We start from the raw sequence: 18,037 nt of genomic DNA on the forward strand, positions 1-18,037 counted from the left end.
TGAATTTACAGTGTCGTGTACGGTGTAACTATCATAATATTATAAGCACACATTCTTTACTTTATATTGTTACGGAAATAAAATATAAGTCTATAACTTTGTACGTATTATATTATATTATACATTTATATACTTATTTTTCAAATCAAATTGTGCGGCGGCGCAGTTCGCCCTTTCGGCCCCCCGACCAATGCATTTATCTTTTAAGATACAGACGATATAATAATAACATTAAATAATGTATTAATAATACTGTATCGCTTGGGAGAAAAAAAACGAACGAACGATTTCGTAGGTCATAATCGAAAAAAGAAAACATGGTCAGATCGTCGTCGTCGTTGTCTGCGCGCACGTCGTTTTTTCTCGACGAACCGCGGTCGGCGGGTAAAAAACCGCACACAGATGCCAACGACGGACGTCGGGAGACGTAGGTACATACCACATACAACCTGTACACACACAAATAAACTTATAATATATTATTATTATTATTATTATTACCGTCGGCGCAGGCGAACCGGTACCTCTGGTATACGCCTGCCGCCGTCGCCAGAGTTGGGTAGGTACAGACCGCGACTCGTTCGGTCTTCCCGGTCGAATAACATAATATACCTCTCTCTCTCTCCATATATATACACGGGGACCAGGTACAATGCGGTATATTATTAATATTACCTGCAGCACTACCTGTGGAACGGTACGTGTGGTGCGGCGGAGACGACGTCGGTGGGGGACCGCCGCCCGGTAAACTCGCACGACAGGTCGCCGGCGACCGACGACTACCGCTCCGCCATCAGTCTACGGGGCACACCGTTCGCAATTGCGTCTCGTCTTACGCAGTTCGTTTTCAGTTATTTTGTAGTTTCGTCGCGTTTTCGTGTCGCGTTTCACGTGTGCCGAACACGCTACCGCCGGGTCGCATACGTATCGCAGCCACGAACCGCATATCGTCCGTCCTACACCGGCCGCGTTTCGGATTTTGGTATACACGGGATTTCTCTGTGCGCATGTGACCCGTGATGTGAGAGACGGTACCGACGAACGTCGTCCAAACGCGTTACAGGGCATGTGAAATATTTATATACCACGGTGGGAGCACACGCGAATATATACAATCGCAGCAGTGAACACGACGCATATTAGTACCACCGGTCTCGCAAAGAGTAGTAGGTAGCCGATCGTTGAACGGTAGTGGGCGAGGTCCGTCGGCCGCCGCCATGAGCATGATGATGATGATGAGACCGTCCGACTCAACGCCCATCTGTCGGTGCCGGGTTCTGTACCTGGGATCGGCTGTGCCGCACATCACCAAGGATGGGCTTCAGGGCATACAAGAGCCGCTCAAAGAGCTGTACCCGGAACAGGGGGCCCTGGGGGCCCGCGGCATCGACTCTTGGCTGAGCGTTTGGAGCAACGGCCTGTTGCTGGAGAACGTGGACGAGAACCACAAAAAGATCACTCGGTTCTTCCCGATCGAGTCACTGCACTACTGCGCTGCGGTCCGGTTCGTCCTGGTGCCCGAGAAGTCTAACGGGTCGTCGCAGCCGCGATTCTTGCCGCTGGACTCACCGTTTGCCCGGTCCCCGAATCCCAACCACCCACCACTGTTCGCAGCCATACTGCGACGGACTTCCGGCATCAAGGTACTCGAGTGCCACACGTTCATATGCAAGCGCGAGATGGCCGCTAATGCGCTAGTCCGGTGCTGTTTCCACGCTTACGCTGACTCGTCGTACGCTAAACAATCGGATGGCGGCGGCACGAACGGTAATTCCAACGGCGCCGGTGGCCACAGCATATACGGCACGGTGAGGACCAACAGGTCGGTGGGCAACAATACAATCGAGAAGGTGGAGGGCTGGCGGCGCATGACCAACGGCGGCGGGACGGCGGGCAGCACCCTGACACTTAACAGCGCCCACTCCAACGGTATCACCATGCTGGAGGCGTCCACGAATTCCATCGACGACCTGTCTGAGTGTAACGGTGACGAGAATCACAAAGTGTGGGTGGGCAGCACCAAAGACATATCGGAAAAAGAAGACCTGTACGGCACCGGAAACACGATGCGCAGCTCGCGATCCAGCAGGCCCAGGCAACTGGTTGGGGGCGCCCCACCACCACCGCCACCACCGCCACCGATCAGGGATGACAGTAATAAGTCAGCGACAAAGAAAGCAAAGGAGAGGCCACGCCGCAAGAGAACGCCGACTGGCGGAAGTCGCGAAGACCTGTACGCGCCATCAATGAACGGTTCGCTCATGAGATCTGTGCACGGTGGCCGGAGTTCGGTATCGCTCAACGGCACCATGGTGAGCCGGGGTCCGCCTAGAGGGTTCATGCAGTATCAGCAGCCTCCACCACCGCCACCACCGCCCAACCACATATACTCCAACGGTGGGGGTGGCACCATGCTCAGACCCGTTAACGGCTATCACCCACATCCGCCACATCACCCACATCACCACCATCCGGGAATGATGCAGCCGCCACCTCCGCCGCCCATTATGATGGTGCCCACCACACTGCCGCACCCCAAGAAGATGCACAAGATGAAGCCAGGAATGATGCCAGTACCCAGACCTGGCATGATCCCAGCAAACTACGTGCCGGTGCCCATGTACATGCACACCGGTAAGAAGCCCAAGAATGGAGTGTCCGTGCCTGTTCCAATGGCCATGGAAGAACCGATATACATGCCTTCCGCCCGGCCGCTGAGTCCGGTCGCGTCCTATCAACCCGAGCACTTCCCGCACGAGGCGTACCTGATGCAGCAGTACGCCAACAGCGTCAATCACATGAACAACAACAACATAAACAATAACGGGCCGGCGCCCAAGACCAAGAAGGGAAAAAAGGACAAGAAATCCAAGGACTCGGCAAACGGAATGATGCCACCGCTGATGGTGCCACAATTGATGGTCAACGGCGGCGCTGGTGGAGGCGGAATGATGATGATGCATCAGCAGCAACAGCTGCAGCATCAACCGCCGCCACCACCCGCTGGACCACCGCAGTTGGCCGTAAACGGGCACAGGGTCAACGGCAACGGCATGATGTCGGCGGGACATGACGAGATGACTGACGACACGGAGGACTCGGTGTACAGCACCGGAATATACCGGCGGAAGGGACACCTCAACGAGCGGGCGTTCTCGTACTCGATCCGGCAGGAGCACCGGTCCCGGTCGTACGGGTCGCTGGCCAACCTCAAGTTCGCCGCGCCGCCAATCGTGCCGAACGGCGTGGACGGGGTACCGAACAAGGTGGACATCAAGAAGGAACGGGAGATCATGCAGATGATGCAGGACCTGGAGCTGTCGGGCGACGAGCTGGACCGCGCCGACCAGGTGGTGCACCACCAGAAGCAGAGCAACAACGTGGCGCACCATCAGAGGCCCGTCAAGACGAAGCGATAACGACCACCACGATATTATTGACGTCAAAGCGGACCGGTACTACGACCGCCTGCAGGTAAACAACGATTCACAGTTATATTGCACGTAATTTTAAATATTATTTTATTTTATAATTTATAATAATATTTTATCGATTTACGGTCCACTTTGTCGTTGATAGATCATACGATCTGTGATCCCTCTACGTACATTATTATATTATTATTATTATTAATTATAACCGTCTCAGCTGCCGCCACCGACGAGAATATAATATAATATATTATTATTGTTTGCCGTCCCGTTGTACCACTCGCCATGATAATACATGGCGTTAACGATCGCGCATTGTCCTTTTTCGATCTTTCACGTCTATTTTTCCTCCGGAGCGAAAACCCGACTCTATGAGGCTTTATATGCACGCGCGTGTGTCGATATAATATCATAATCATATTATTATTATAATATTATATTGTTGTTCCCAAATGTATATCATGTAGCCCCGAGTCACGACATTATGTCGTTTCGGTAATAATAATAATAATAATAATTAATGTTGATTTCGAAATGCGAATATTCGACGGAATTATAACATACTCGCACATCATGCGAGCAAAATATAATATTAGGTGCGCGGCGTATAAGGAAATCGCTAGTTATTAGGTCGACATTGCAGAAACACGTGTAATAATCGTTCAACTCTGAAACACAATAACAAACCTTAATTACTATACGTGTCAATAATATGTCATATTGTCATGTGTGTTTTAAAATAGTATACACCAACTACACAGTGACTACTTTTTACATAATTTTTTGGTTATAATAATACTGAACTCTGAATTAAACAGAAGTTAGGACGATTTAGTAATATTTTGTTTCACGGATCAGGTTGACAATATTTATCATTCAGTATTAAATCTTCAAATATATTTTTATTCTTTGACACACCCAACCTCAATACTACCACTCATTTACCACTATTTTAAGTGCTTCGAATATAGTATTTTTTACCGCGATAGTTTTATTTAATAAAAATTATATGTATAATGTAAGCGGCACACATTTTAAGTAAAATAAAATCCCAACAAGTATGTTAAAGGTAATCGAATGTTATAAGAATCGTTATATTTGGTAGGCAATTAATATTCATTAGTTGAAAAACTAATGAATATTAAATACTATAAATAATAATAAATAGTCTTCTGTATAGTAAATCGATGATAAATACCTCATGATATCTAAATATAAGTATATTTGGTACCTATTTAAAATATTCGAAATAAAACATAATATGTAAATAATAATACAGGTATTAGTAAAATTAAAGTAATATATTCGAAAAACCTATAGATAACATGTTTACATAATAATACATATTTTATGTAACTCGTTCACAAGATAAACATGAACAAAAATGAACTTACAAAAATCTCGGTAATTAGCTAATTAGCTTAGGAAACTGTATACAGATGAATTATTTTTATGCCTGCGTGACTGTAAGATATGGCATAAGTAAGGTGTACATGAATAATGTTTGAGCGCTCTACTAAAAAGTAAAAACGAAATAATTACAACCATTTAGATTTTATTTATACATTTAGCGTACAATATTGTGTTCAGTATATATACTAGTATATATACTAGTATATATAACTAGACGTAATATATTACGTCTAGCCAATTACTTATACTTAATTTCAGTTATTACGGTTACTGGTTATGCTATGTAAGTGTATAATGTGTAATGTACTAATGTGTATACTCTACATTCCTACGGTCGAAAACGACAATTAGTTATAACTTATAAAGGGTTATCGCCAATATCGACCGCAACTGCAGTGGGTCAACGAAATGAATGTCGTTTATAAATGGATCACGGTTTTGCAACTATATTATGAATGAGAACCCTATTACGTCGGTACTATTATATTGTGAATCAATTTATCGCGATTTCGCCGACTGTGGACACTGTGCAGTCTATATATTTATCATATTATCATGCGCTAAATAGGCTCGTTCGTATCACAATAAATTAGCAATTATCATAATAATACGATTCACTGTGCCCGTTCCGTGTGAAAAAATAAAATAAAAAATACAAATAATTAAAAAAAGAACGTAAACAAATAATTGTCGAGCCTTCGCAACGACAATAACAATACGACGGTCGTATCATAGGCGAACACCTCTATTACCGGTGCGGCGGGGTTACCGCGTAGGTATATACAACATAGTTTTGAAAGTGCGCGGCTGCAGAATAGCATATCGCGCGTTCGAATAATTTTATACATTAGGCGTAAAGGTATATTCTATTATGTAACATTCGGTAGTTAAAGTCTCCCACCGTCGCGTTAAATAATAGTGTTTATATTATGACGGCCGCGGCAACGTATAGTCCGGCCTTATGATGTATACAATTTTAAAATGTTGTACCAGCTGCTGTTACGCGTGTGTCGTATGTCGCGCGGTGGTGGGGGCGTAAACGCGCAATTCCGTGCCCACGACGGACGCGGACGGTCGTCATCGTCATCTATATCATATTATTATTATTATTATTATTATTGTGTAGGTACAGTTCAGTAGTAAGTGTATAATACGCAATGCGGTGGATATCGTAGGCATACCCACCCAGGGTAATACCTGCCCACGCGTGTACATAGCTGCGTATATACACATAGGTATTATAATATCGTTTTGTGGTTTTCATAATATATTATCATATGTATTCATATACCATTCGTTTGGTTTTGAAAGGCTGCCGCGTGTGAACCGTCCAACATACCGTAAAACCACAAACCGTTCGTACCTGTAATAATACAACGGACGCTATTAGGTACTCGACGGGTCTCCGATGTATATTATAATATATGCGTACGATAAATAAATAAATAAACATTTTATAAACGAGTGGCATCTTTTCGACTGTTTTTCCTACACGTACAACTGGTACAAGCGATATCATTTAGAAGCCTGCTCTTAAAATATATTATACAGAGTGCGTCGCGCGTGTGTACCTATGTATTTATACACATATATATATTGTAATAAATTCGACGGTGTCATGGGTTTTAAAGCGGTCGCTCCGGAATGCGCACTGGCATTCCTACAGCAGACTGCGGTCGTAGAGGCGTGGCAGTCAGATAGGCGGATCTGGTGGGATACCTATATATAATATAATAAAATAACACGACGACGACGGCGGCGTAAGGTAATGAGATAGGTCTTGGTACAAATCCAATATTTTTCCTACGGTCGACAGTCCTGCAGAACCGTTTATTCTCCGAAACGATTCCTGCGCAGGTCCAACCTTGACCAGATGTGTGTTTGTGCTGCAGTTATATTATTATCATCCCCTCGGACCACGTCATTCATGCGCATACATGGATTTGTTTACTTAAATATTATATTAAATGTATTATTGTTTAGGTGAGTAGATATGGACATCCGATCCATCGAAGAAAGTATCGGCGAGTATAGGCTATATATTGCACGCTGCTGCTGCAGTGACACTGATTCCACTGACAGGTTTTATATGTATTTCGCATGTATATAGAAATGTTTAGAGAATTTAATATATTAAATCGTGTATACGATAAAATACACAGATCCACTGGGATTTCTAAACAGTTATTAAAATTCCATTATCAAATGAAAGTATTATTGCAATCACCACGCGCTGTATAAGGCACGCGAGTTCATTTTCATATCGACGGTATTACCGCTCGTCGGCTTTGTTATTACCCGGAAGACGTATGCGAAAATGTTACTATATCTGCTCGAACTACAGTCGAATGGTGGGGCATTGTGTTGTAAAATTGAAATCACAATCAAACGGACCATTATATAGTTTGACGTCCACCACTACGGTCAAATATAAAAGCGACGCCGTGTTATTGTCGGCTTGACAAAACGCATTATGATCGCCAGTGGAAACCAAACAGTAATTATGTGACACGACGATGAGTACCTACCTACAATATGTGTGTATACAGAGAAATGTGTGTTACAGTAAAAATGATAATAATCGCGGCCGCTGTAGTCAAACGTGAATATTGATGACCGTCGAACGAGTAAAATATAAAACCACAGGTGACCCAAAAACCGGCAACCTGTCGAGTGTAGGAGCCCCCGCGGGGGCTAAGTTCCGACTTTCCTCTGCTGTGCCCTCTTGTGCCACTTTCGTGGTATAGACGCCGCCCTTCCATTTCCTCGTCCGCAGTATATTACATACACGCTCGATAGATAAATTAATATTCTTAACTCTTCACAACGCGTCTAATGCACAAATCGGCCGAAGTTAAGCATCCGCGTAAAATTAATCAATGACCGTTTATAACACGTTCACATCCGTTACAATTGTGTCAGTGGACCTATTATTCGACGGCGTACGATTTTCGGTCGCACTTGAACGATTTATCTGTCTAGTGCAGCACGCACTACACACACGTCGTGCAATAGGGCAATTATTAAAATTCTTTCGGTTTTTTAGTGGTAGGTTGAGATGATTTTAAATTTTTACCGCTAAAACCAACGATACCGGGTGCACCCCCCCCCCCCCCCACCCGCTATTTGACTATATGGTTAGGTTAGGTAAACGTGTTGTAATAACAAAATTGGCAATTGTTTAGTACCTATAACAAGTCACAACTCACAGTTTTAAAAATATTCAAAATTGTGATAAATATATTATTTATATTATAACTGAGATAAACACATACCTATGCATACTTTTTGACTTCTATTTTTCATCTGTGCTCTATATATGGTTATGTATAATAGTCGTGTACAATAGAACAATAAATGAAATATTCAGAGAACTCGAAAAAAAAAATGATTTATACGTCTTATTAAAAGATTTAGCCCCCTCCACACCCACACTGGCATGCGCCATAATTATACAGGACATTTACGTCACGCGTACATATACGATCTACAGATTAAATAGTAAACACCATATTTTGTGTGAAAGTGCATAGACATTTTGCCACGGTTTTTTTCCCACTACATCTTGAAATGGGTCGTGTTCGTCGACTATACAGTAAAATATACATTTATATTTATTTTATTGGCATACATATTATACCTACACCATTATACCAATAGTTCGTAGTCAAACAGCCATAACGACAATTCGTTACGAAACACGACGAATTCGTTTTCTTTTAAGTCCTATAGGCGATTTTCGTGATGAAAACAATTTTCTGTCGACGGCAGTCTGCAGTGGATATTATTATTGTTCTATTGAAGAACAATTTCGCAATATACGCGATTACGCATACATACACATAACGAGGAAAACACGACCGAGACGTTTAGACTTATTAAAATATAATATTATACGATCGATGTGTAATAGTTAGATGGACTTAGTCTAAAACCAAACGATAGGTAAAATAATATAAACTATAAATTAAGTATATAATAAAATATTATATTAAAAAAATAATATACATATTATATAAGTTATAACTTAATATCGAGTGGTGGTTTTATACCGTTATCAATTATAGTGGACGGTGCGCCACGCTATATGGAAAACGAGTTGTTTGGCGACACTCGCGATCTTCGAACGTGTCATTTATGATCGGCTTTTGATTACAATGACGATTGACAAATTCTGACTGCCGAACGAATATAATGTAAATTATAATATATTTTATATTATATACTGCGTATGTATAACCTCGGTAACGGTTTGTCATTACGTGCTCACTTCGCCGACAGTGATTTTCTATACACATAATAATATTATATTAATATAAAGTATCGAATTTAGCTGCGTCATTCACAACCGCTTCCGCGGGACGTACAACTGTAATCAAGAATCGTTTAAAATTTAAATGCGATTTTTCACAACAACAATAATATGCCCACCGCTGCGATAACGAACAGCAATCAAAATTCGCGATTCTCATCATAGGTACCGCGAACACAGACATCGCTGTATGCGGAGTAAGCCTGTATGTATATTGATTGTATGCACCCCATAGCGACTGGTCAATTTATATTAAACAGTAAACATTCATTATTAAGCGTCGAAAAGAATTATTGTTTTTTTAAAATATTTTTTTTTTATGCTTTGAAATCGTTACAAAAAAAAGTTGGAAAAAAATATTAGTAGGTATTAACTATTTTGAATGACAGTATGTACATGTAATAACAGTATACCTAACCTATAGGTGTAATTTGAATTTTCAAATTTTTAAGCATAATATTTTTCTGAGAATTTTTCAATTGTTAGAAGTTATAATCAAGTACTTACTCTATAAGGGAATTTGTATTGACTTCGAATTATCCAAGAAAAAATTCCAAAAACTAAGACTTTTCGAGAAAATGAGTGTTAACATTTAAAAACCCGGCATTTTATCCTAATTGATGCTCGGATTCTTATGTACCTACCTATTGTCCCTATGTATCACCCTAAACTCTAAAGAAATCCGCGCCCTAATTATAATATATATCACACGCGTATAAGCTACCCGGCAACAGGTGGAGATCATTGTACAGTATAATATTGCTGTGTTATCCCCGCGAGCCACGACCCCGCCAATAGCGAGGAATTCACGTGAAAAAAATTGTAACGTCGGCAAAAGAATCGCTGCCTTTGTTCCCGCAGCGTGTCGATTTGTTCACGTGAACGTTTTTACGTTGCGTTTTAACGCGAAAACAATGTGATTCGCCGCGGTGAAAAGCGCCATCGTCGGATCGTTCTGTGGCACTAGCGAGAATTCGACGATGTAATTATTACTATATATGAATTTAAAAGGAATTAAAAATGTAGGTATATGTTATCATTAAAAACAAGTAAAAATGTATTGGCGATGAGAAAGTGATAAGCTGTAACGGGGCACAATGTGTATCATTTATATATTATTTCTTCAGTGTTATTTCTCTCATGTTATTTCTCGTTACAGATCCCCCCCCCCCCGGCCTAAAAATTTATAATTATTAAAAATTTCGTTTTGTAGTGACTTAATATTACGTGTATAAAAAAATGTTTTTTAAAGATACGAGCGTTATTCAATAAAAAAAATCAACCAGTATAAGTATAGGTATAGGTATATATATATACGTCATCATTATAATATTATTATGTTTTTAAAGTCTCTCACCGCGACGGTTTGCCCATATATAAACGTACAAATATCTAAAAATACGACCATATTTGCAGTGACCGCTGCAACTTCGACGAGAAAGAGTAAAATATACGTCGCGCATATAATACATAGGTATATAATATCATATATTATTGGTGTATTAGGTATTATTCTTCTGCCATAATCGTATATTATATGATATTGTTTGTCAAAGAGTCAGTGTACGCTGCAAAAATATGCGTTGAATTATACATATTATAATATTATGTACGAGACGACGATAATAATAATAATAATATGATATACGCAGCAACTGCGTAATATAATCGATAATATTATGTATATACCTAGATAGGTGAACGTGTATTAAAATAATACAATACCGATTTGCTCCGTCTTATATATTTTTTTCGTGAGTTATTATTTCGGTTTTCTCCCTTTCTCCATCTGTCTTTCTCTCTCTCTCTCTCTCTCTCACTCACTATCTTCACGAACGCACCGCAGTCACGCCTGGCCGACACGAAGAAACGTTATAGTATAATATAAGCCGTACACCTATATATTATATATACACAGGCCGCCGCCGCCCGGATGCGTCATCGTCGTCGTCGTCGTGTCGCTCTTGTCCCTCCCTTCAGCGATTCCCATCACAGCCAAAGTCTCTTCCGGCCCTCGCCAATATACCGACTTTGCATATACTTAAATCGATGATGAGGTGAAGGAGGACGATCGTCTCATCTACACATCAATATTCTCAGACACGAGTACGGCGTGACGTACCCAAAGTCGTCGACGACAACGACTCTTGTACGGTGTGTCCCAAAAGTCCCGAATCACCCTAATTATAATCTCCACGGAAAATCAATATAATATGTAATGTTATATCATAGAAATTAGAAATACTGTTTCTTCGACAATATCCCGTGATAAATTTACGCCATTAAATTGAAATTTTTCTATAGTATAAAGGTCGTATTAGCCAACTATTAGCTACTACAGTAGAGTCTCACTCATCCGGTCAACGCTAGTCCGGATAATCCAGGCAATTTATACTTCGTACTTTGTATATAATATCTACACACAAAAATATTATATAAAAATGGTATGTCAACGTCGATTGCAATGTACCTACGATAAATCAATACATTTTTAATTTTTATAAATAAGGTGTTATTTTTTTTTTTGGAAAATATTTATGTATTAATAAGTTGGAAAAAACGTCATTCAGTTAATTCCGATTTTCAATAATCCAGATAGAGTCCGATTTCATCAAGTCTGAATCAAAGGGACTCTACTGAGTACTGAATAGGTATATAGATTTGTGACACGTTCTCGGGGTGATACGGGACTTTTGGGACATACTGTATTTTATTATTATATGCATTTATACATCCGCGATAATAATATGTATGCGATCTGTGGTCGAATTGCTATAAGGCATTAAGGCCACGTCTGTAGCAATTTCGTCCGTCACGTCGACTTTACGTGCACCCGCCCGCCAACGTCGTCGAATCACTGACAATCGTTTATATTATTTTATCGTCATCGTCGGTGAAGTATGTTATATACTTATATATGGACCAATAAAAGAGACTAAACAACAATTTTACACTTTTACTACTTTCCAGGAGAGCAAAATCAACATTTTCATATCTCTTTAACTTTGGCGTTGGGGCTTTGATTTTTATATAACAGTTTTATAGGAATGAGGTATTGTTATACCACGTGATCCTTGTAAAACGAATAACACTCATTATTTCAAAGATGTTAGTATTTTTTGAATTACCTACCAGAGTGTCTTACACTTTTGCGTTAATGAGATCACTATCCGTATATATTCCGTATATTATTTCCTGAATATATCCATCAGAATTTGAATATTATTTATTCAAAAAACTGCGTTTAATAATTACAAAATTACTCATACTATTAAAGTTTAAGAAATAAATCAAATAGAACACTTCTTTGAGAACAATATTTAAAATTAGAAATACCTAATAACTATTTTGAGCATATATGCGTAGGGTAGAACACTAGGACGATTGGGTAATTTATTTAATATACGCTCGTTAAATAGATATCTGAAATAAAAAACGGTAGGAAAGGAATGAAACATTTTCAATCGTGTCATCTGTATCGAAATTGAAAAGAATTGATGAACACAACAATATCAGGGCCGGGCGCTGTGTAAAAGCACAGCTTTCACCACGAGAGTCACTCGACCTTCAAAAAGAGACAAAAACGAGCACCTAATTTTTGGTATTACTGTTGATACCAGATGCGTTAGTGTTATAGTGTTGAAGAACAAAAATTAAATATGTATCTGATTATTAAAGTATAGTCGTATTAGTAATACCTTCACTGCTGTAGAACTTGTACGGTCGACTGCAGCACAAACTGTCGCGGTTATATCGTAGCTGCTGTACACGACCATGTCGCTTAGCCCATTTTGCCTATTACCAGTGGAATTATTGCGAAAGGCACTGCGTGGTATTGCGTCCGTCGCGTCGTCGTAGACCGATAACTCCGATGAGACCAGGCAAAGTCACTGTGTAATAGTAATCAGCGAGTATACCTATAATTATATAGTGGTGCAGTCGTGATAATATCATCTTCTCCGCCATCGTCGTGTCTTCACATCGATACCCGTGGAACGAAAACTGGAGGAAAAAAACCGTAATACTATACAGGCGAATAACGCGGAGCAATGACGCGATGACCGTATGAACTCCGCGGGTTACGCCCGTCCGCAAACCGCAATCGATTATTATTCGTAACTCGATCGATCGGGGCGGCGACCGTGTGCATAATATTATTATTATCGTTTCCCGAAAAATACAAAACCGGTCGACGCGACGTTACATAATAAAACACAATGTACAAAATATACTAAATTACGTCATGGTTAGCGCCACGTCGTTTCGCCAGATTCGACGACAAAAACCAGTGCGAAATAATTGTCATCGTCCGCGTGCTTCTTCCGGTTCTTTTCGTTGACTATTGCTTAATAGAATAGTTGTTATTACCAGCTAAGTGCGTTCCTAAAGCATCGTTTTCGGACGTATATAACACGTTAACGAAACACTTAAAGTCGTGTGCCTTATTTACATATATATACCTACGTTTAATCCCCGTGTGGAAGACCTCAACGAGTGATCACTGATGTTTTGTTGACACTATTTTTTTTGCATTTATTTAAACTACCGCACTTAAATACGTCATTATTATGTTCAACGACCATAATTTTATATAAATATTTGATTTGAAACAAATTAAAATTAATGTACGAAAAACAACACAAGTACCTACCTGTTTATTTTTAACTTTTTTTCATATATATAATTGTAATACTTTTACAATACCATGCTGCGACCATCATTTATGATGGTGTCGAGTTTTATGTTTAAGGCTATCAAAAATACTCCTTGTTGTATATTTTCCCATGGCGTATTGATACCTACGTAGATTGGTTTCTTGAATAATGGTATGAGGAACGTCGAGTGACCCTTAATTTGTCTGCATTAGGGTTTAATGTAAACTTCGCGATTCTCGCGCTGATTCGAATTCTTATTTCAGACATGTGGGCGCTTATTCATGCAATCGTGAAGAATCGAACGCGCACGCGCGTATATAGGCATCGTAGCGAGGCAGCTGAAGACGACCGAGTAATCTTCGAACCGTTGCGAATAGAGATGATAGACACGAAATATATCATATAATAATATATATAAAAGAAATTGTGTAGGTGCTCAAATAATAATTGCCGGGGCCGTAATAATTAATCGAAATGATTAATCAAATTAGTTGTCGGACGCAAATATAATTAAAACCTTCTACAAACGCGTCTCCCCTCCAATCTCCACAGCCATCTGAACAATATCAACTCATCTCTGAACCATAATCTGTTCTTACTTTTTACCATCCCTATCCCGCGGAAGACCGCTGAATCGGAAATGGTGCCGCGACCGCTTATCGTAATAAATACACCAGCATACTGCTCAAAGTTCCATCAATGGATCATATGGATACTTCACGCTAGTCTAACATAATTACCTGTTCTATACACATCACTTTCGCTCATTGTGTATACAGTTTAACTTACAGATTGTGGAATATATTTATAATGAATAAAAAGTTGTTGTTAATCGAGTACATATTATATATAACATGCGTGCTATTATAATGTACCGAAGTGTTACGACTGTTACGCTATTATATTATATTTACTGTGATGAGTACCTATAGTGCAGAGACCTAATCAAACATTACTTTTGTGCGAGTGCATATAACAACGATATGCTGTTGTTGTTTGGACTTTTATACGCTACAGTGGGTAACATCATCCGTTACGAAACAAAAAAAATCGTCTTGACCTTGACGGAGCCTCTATTGTTTCTTACGCTGAAGATGTGTGTAGGTAGTATGTACAATGTACATATTATTATTTTATACTGTAGTAAAAAAATAAAAATCGAAGAAGAAATACGTGATGATTTTTTTTCCGAGCGATGAATATTATAAAATATAAATTATTGTTTGGGTACATACTCGCAGATGGTATTCCATAACATCATCCATTAGTCATTATCTGGAATGCATACAAAATTACAAACAAATTTACCAATGCAAATATAATAAATTGCACATTATACACCTACGCCTTGTTGGCAACAAAACCGCTGAGTATTTATATTTTAAAATTGATTTTAGAAATCTGAGGGCTGCTGCAGACTTATAATAATATACCTTATTAGGTAACTTTGAAAATAAGTCTGGATTTCACGGATCGGATTTGTTCAAAAAGTCGTCTCGGCAAAATAAAATTGCCATATTAATCTAACGGGATGTTTTTTTTTCTTCATTATTAATTATTAGTAGTTCCGGCGATTGTGTGTTGATATCTATGTATACAACATCAATACATTATATGCATATATATATATATATATATTTATTTATATATTATATATACGTCGTATACATAATAAAATATACTCTCAATTCTTTTGTTTGTATACGTGTAACGAAAGACAATGTATAAAGCGGTGCCTGTACGAGCACCGAGACGAAAATTATAAATATAAAAAATGAAATAAAATTGAAAAAAACTGAAGGACGAGACAACAACGAAGAAAATCGTTACGAATCGTTATAGAATGGAGTGAAAATAATAATATCATATTGGTAAATTTCGGTCAGTTACGATATTTTTATTGTGAACGAGTTATGCGCCCATTTATAAATATATAATATTGTTGGGAGTGCAGCGAATTAAAAAATCATTTAATGTATTTTTGGACCATTGTTTTCGGTTTAGAATTTGACCACACGATATGTATCGGCAGTACACTCGAGAATTACTAATTCCCGGAAACCTCTCCACCCATGTTCACCGCGAAATATCATAGTTTTGACGTTTTTTGTAGAAGTTGGTTCCCACATTAGTGAACTGGTTCCCGGGTAGTATACATAGGTATAGCATGCGAAGTAGTTCTTATATGAACTTTAATTTTAATAATTGAAGTATGTTATTAAACTTAACTTTTTCGAATATAGTTGATAAATTGTTATAACCGACAACAGATCTCTTCCTATTTTACACAGACCTTAGAGTATCCACAATGTATATGATTAACACGTTTGTGTCGTTATTCAATCCATATAGTGACATACAATTCTGCGATGAATATCAAGTCTTCCAACAAGCGATTTTCTATTTTCAACAGTATAAAGTTCGTTCTGAAGTAGTTGAAAATTCTACACAAATTTTTGGTGGAAAATCACAATAATCAGATCTCCAAAATATTACCTGTTTGTACGTATGGGAACCAGTTGGAACAGTATAGGATGATGAGTGATTTTTATGACGGAGTTTAACCTATTCCATTTAACCCCTGCACTCCTGCAGGTGTCCACTGCAGTAGTATTATGCTATAATATTATATTGTACGTAAACAAACGCACCAGTACAACACATCAAACACTGAATGAATCAACCCGGGCAGCAGAGCGCCAGGTGTGTCTCGTCGGTGTACACCGCACAGGTAGATAATATACCCATACACTACCTGTTTATTATATAGGTACTCGACTTACGACTTTCTAACCTTGACTCGGGCGCGCGTCGGTGTTAAAAACTGGGACACTATTTATAGCCACACTGTATATATAGTATATATTCTATATACTTGAAGTAGGTATACCGCCCGGTATATAAATGCGTATACATATATTATATATAGGCGTATGTGTTTGTGTATACGCACGCACACAGGTCGTTTTACACAATGGGCGTCCACCATTTTTGTGCATTGTATTATTTTTCTGGGGTGCCCTCCACACGGCCTGCAACAGCCAAGACTCGCGGAGATGGACGCAAGAAAACAATGCGTGATACTATGTGTGGTGCATATACATGGTTCACGCGTTAACAGACGACGGACGTATCGTCGGACACTGTGTGTGTGTGTCTGTGTGTGTGTGTGTGTGTGTGTGTGTGTGTGTGTGTGTGTGTGTGTGTGTGTGTGTGTGTGTGTGTATGCCACGGTATTCCTTGGGGCCACTGCTCAGGGGTATCAGTGGACCGTGAACGAGCGCTGTTGCCGCGGGAGTCAAGTAACAATAATAAGACATGTACCTATATGGGCATAATATAGTATAGTAATATGTAAACAATAATATACGTCGGACCGGTATATGTATACGGAGCGATCCATTTAACCGGCTACACGCCTACACTATACTTCTTATTTAAGTCGATTTGTGTGTTTTTCGAAAGAAAAAAAATGGATTTTATAATATATTTTACTGTTCTAACAAAACGACGTTTCTTGTCGTATAGTGGTTTACGATTTTTTTTCATAAAGATTGGAATATAGTAACCGAACAGTGTTAACATAATAATATTATATATTATTATCCGAAGTAATACATACTATACAAGGGATATATTTCAGAAAAACAATTAAACATATATAATGTATATAATTTCTTGTTTCTACTTTCCCCAAATATTAAAACTAACCATAATCGTGGATTTTCCGTTTACCAGCCTAGGGAAAGAAAATCTATTACTCTAATATCCGGAGCTCTGTCTGGAAATATAACACAGACGGGTCGACATGATTACCAATCTGGATGAGGGTGATTCTTCGGGAGAAAAGGTCAGCAATCTACCATGCAGAGTATAGCGTGGCAGTTCAAAGTGTATACCTTGTTCAGGGTATCCCTTACTAGCCCAAATATACGAATCGAAGTATTCAAACTTGCACAACCTAAATTACAATTACATCAACAACCAAATTTCCCCAAAACGAACATTATTTTATATTTTATAGATAGTATATTATGGGTAAGGAAGAGGTGAAATTAAAATGTTGAAGTAACCGAGGGCTAAACAATACATATGTTGAGCTTTTATGTCTGTTATTTTACTTTCTAACGTACCTTCAGAAGTAATAGTGAGATATGAATATTGGAAGTGGAATAATCACGAATGAAACAAATATGTTTTGATGCAAAAGGAATTAAAATCGAAAT

At 39.2% G+C, this 18,037-nt stretch overlaps 1 protein-coding gene across 1 annotated transcript in view; it reads left to right on the forward strand.

Moving 5' to 3' along the window:
* Window positions 1-738: 738 nt before the first annotated feature.
* The window catches only part of LOC100164379, a 36,894-nt gene continuing 19,595 nt past the window's right edge, over window positions 739-18,037 (forward strand). Inside the window, exon 1 of the mRNA XM_001946858.5 lies at window positions 739-3,474. Within this exon, the coding sequence (XP_001946893.2) occupies window positions 1,218-3,419 (2,202 nt within the window). The 5' untranslated portion in view covers window positions 739-1,217 and the 3' untranslated portion in view covers window positions 3,420-3,474. The remainder of the gene's footprint in view (window positions 3,475-18,037) is intronic.

The sequence above is a fragment of the Acyrthosiphon pisum genome, chromosome A1, assembly GCF_005508785.2.
Source record: "Acyrthosiphon pisum isolate AL4f chromosome A1, pea_aphid_22Mar2018_4r6ur, whole genome shotgun sequence".
Taxonomy (NCBI): Eukaryota; Metazoa; Arthropoda; class Insecta; order Hemiptera; family Aphididae; genus Acyrthosiphon; species Acyrthosiphon pisum.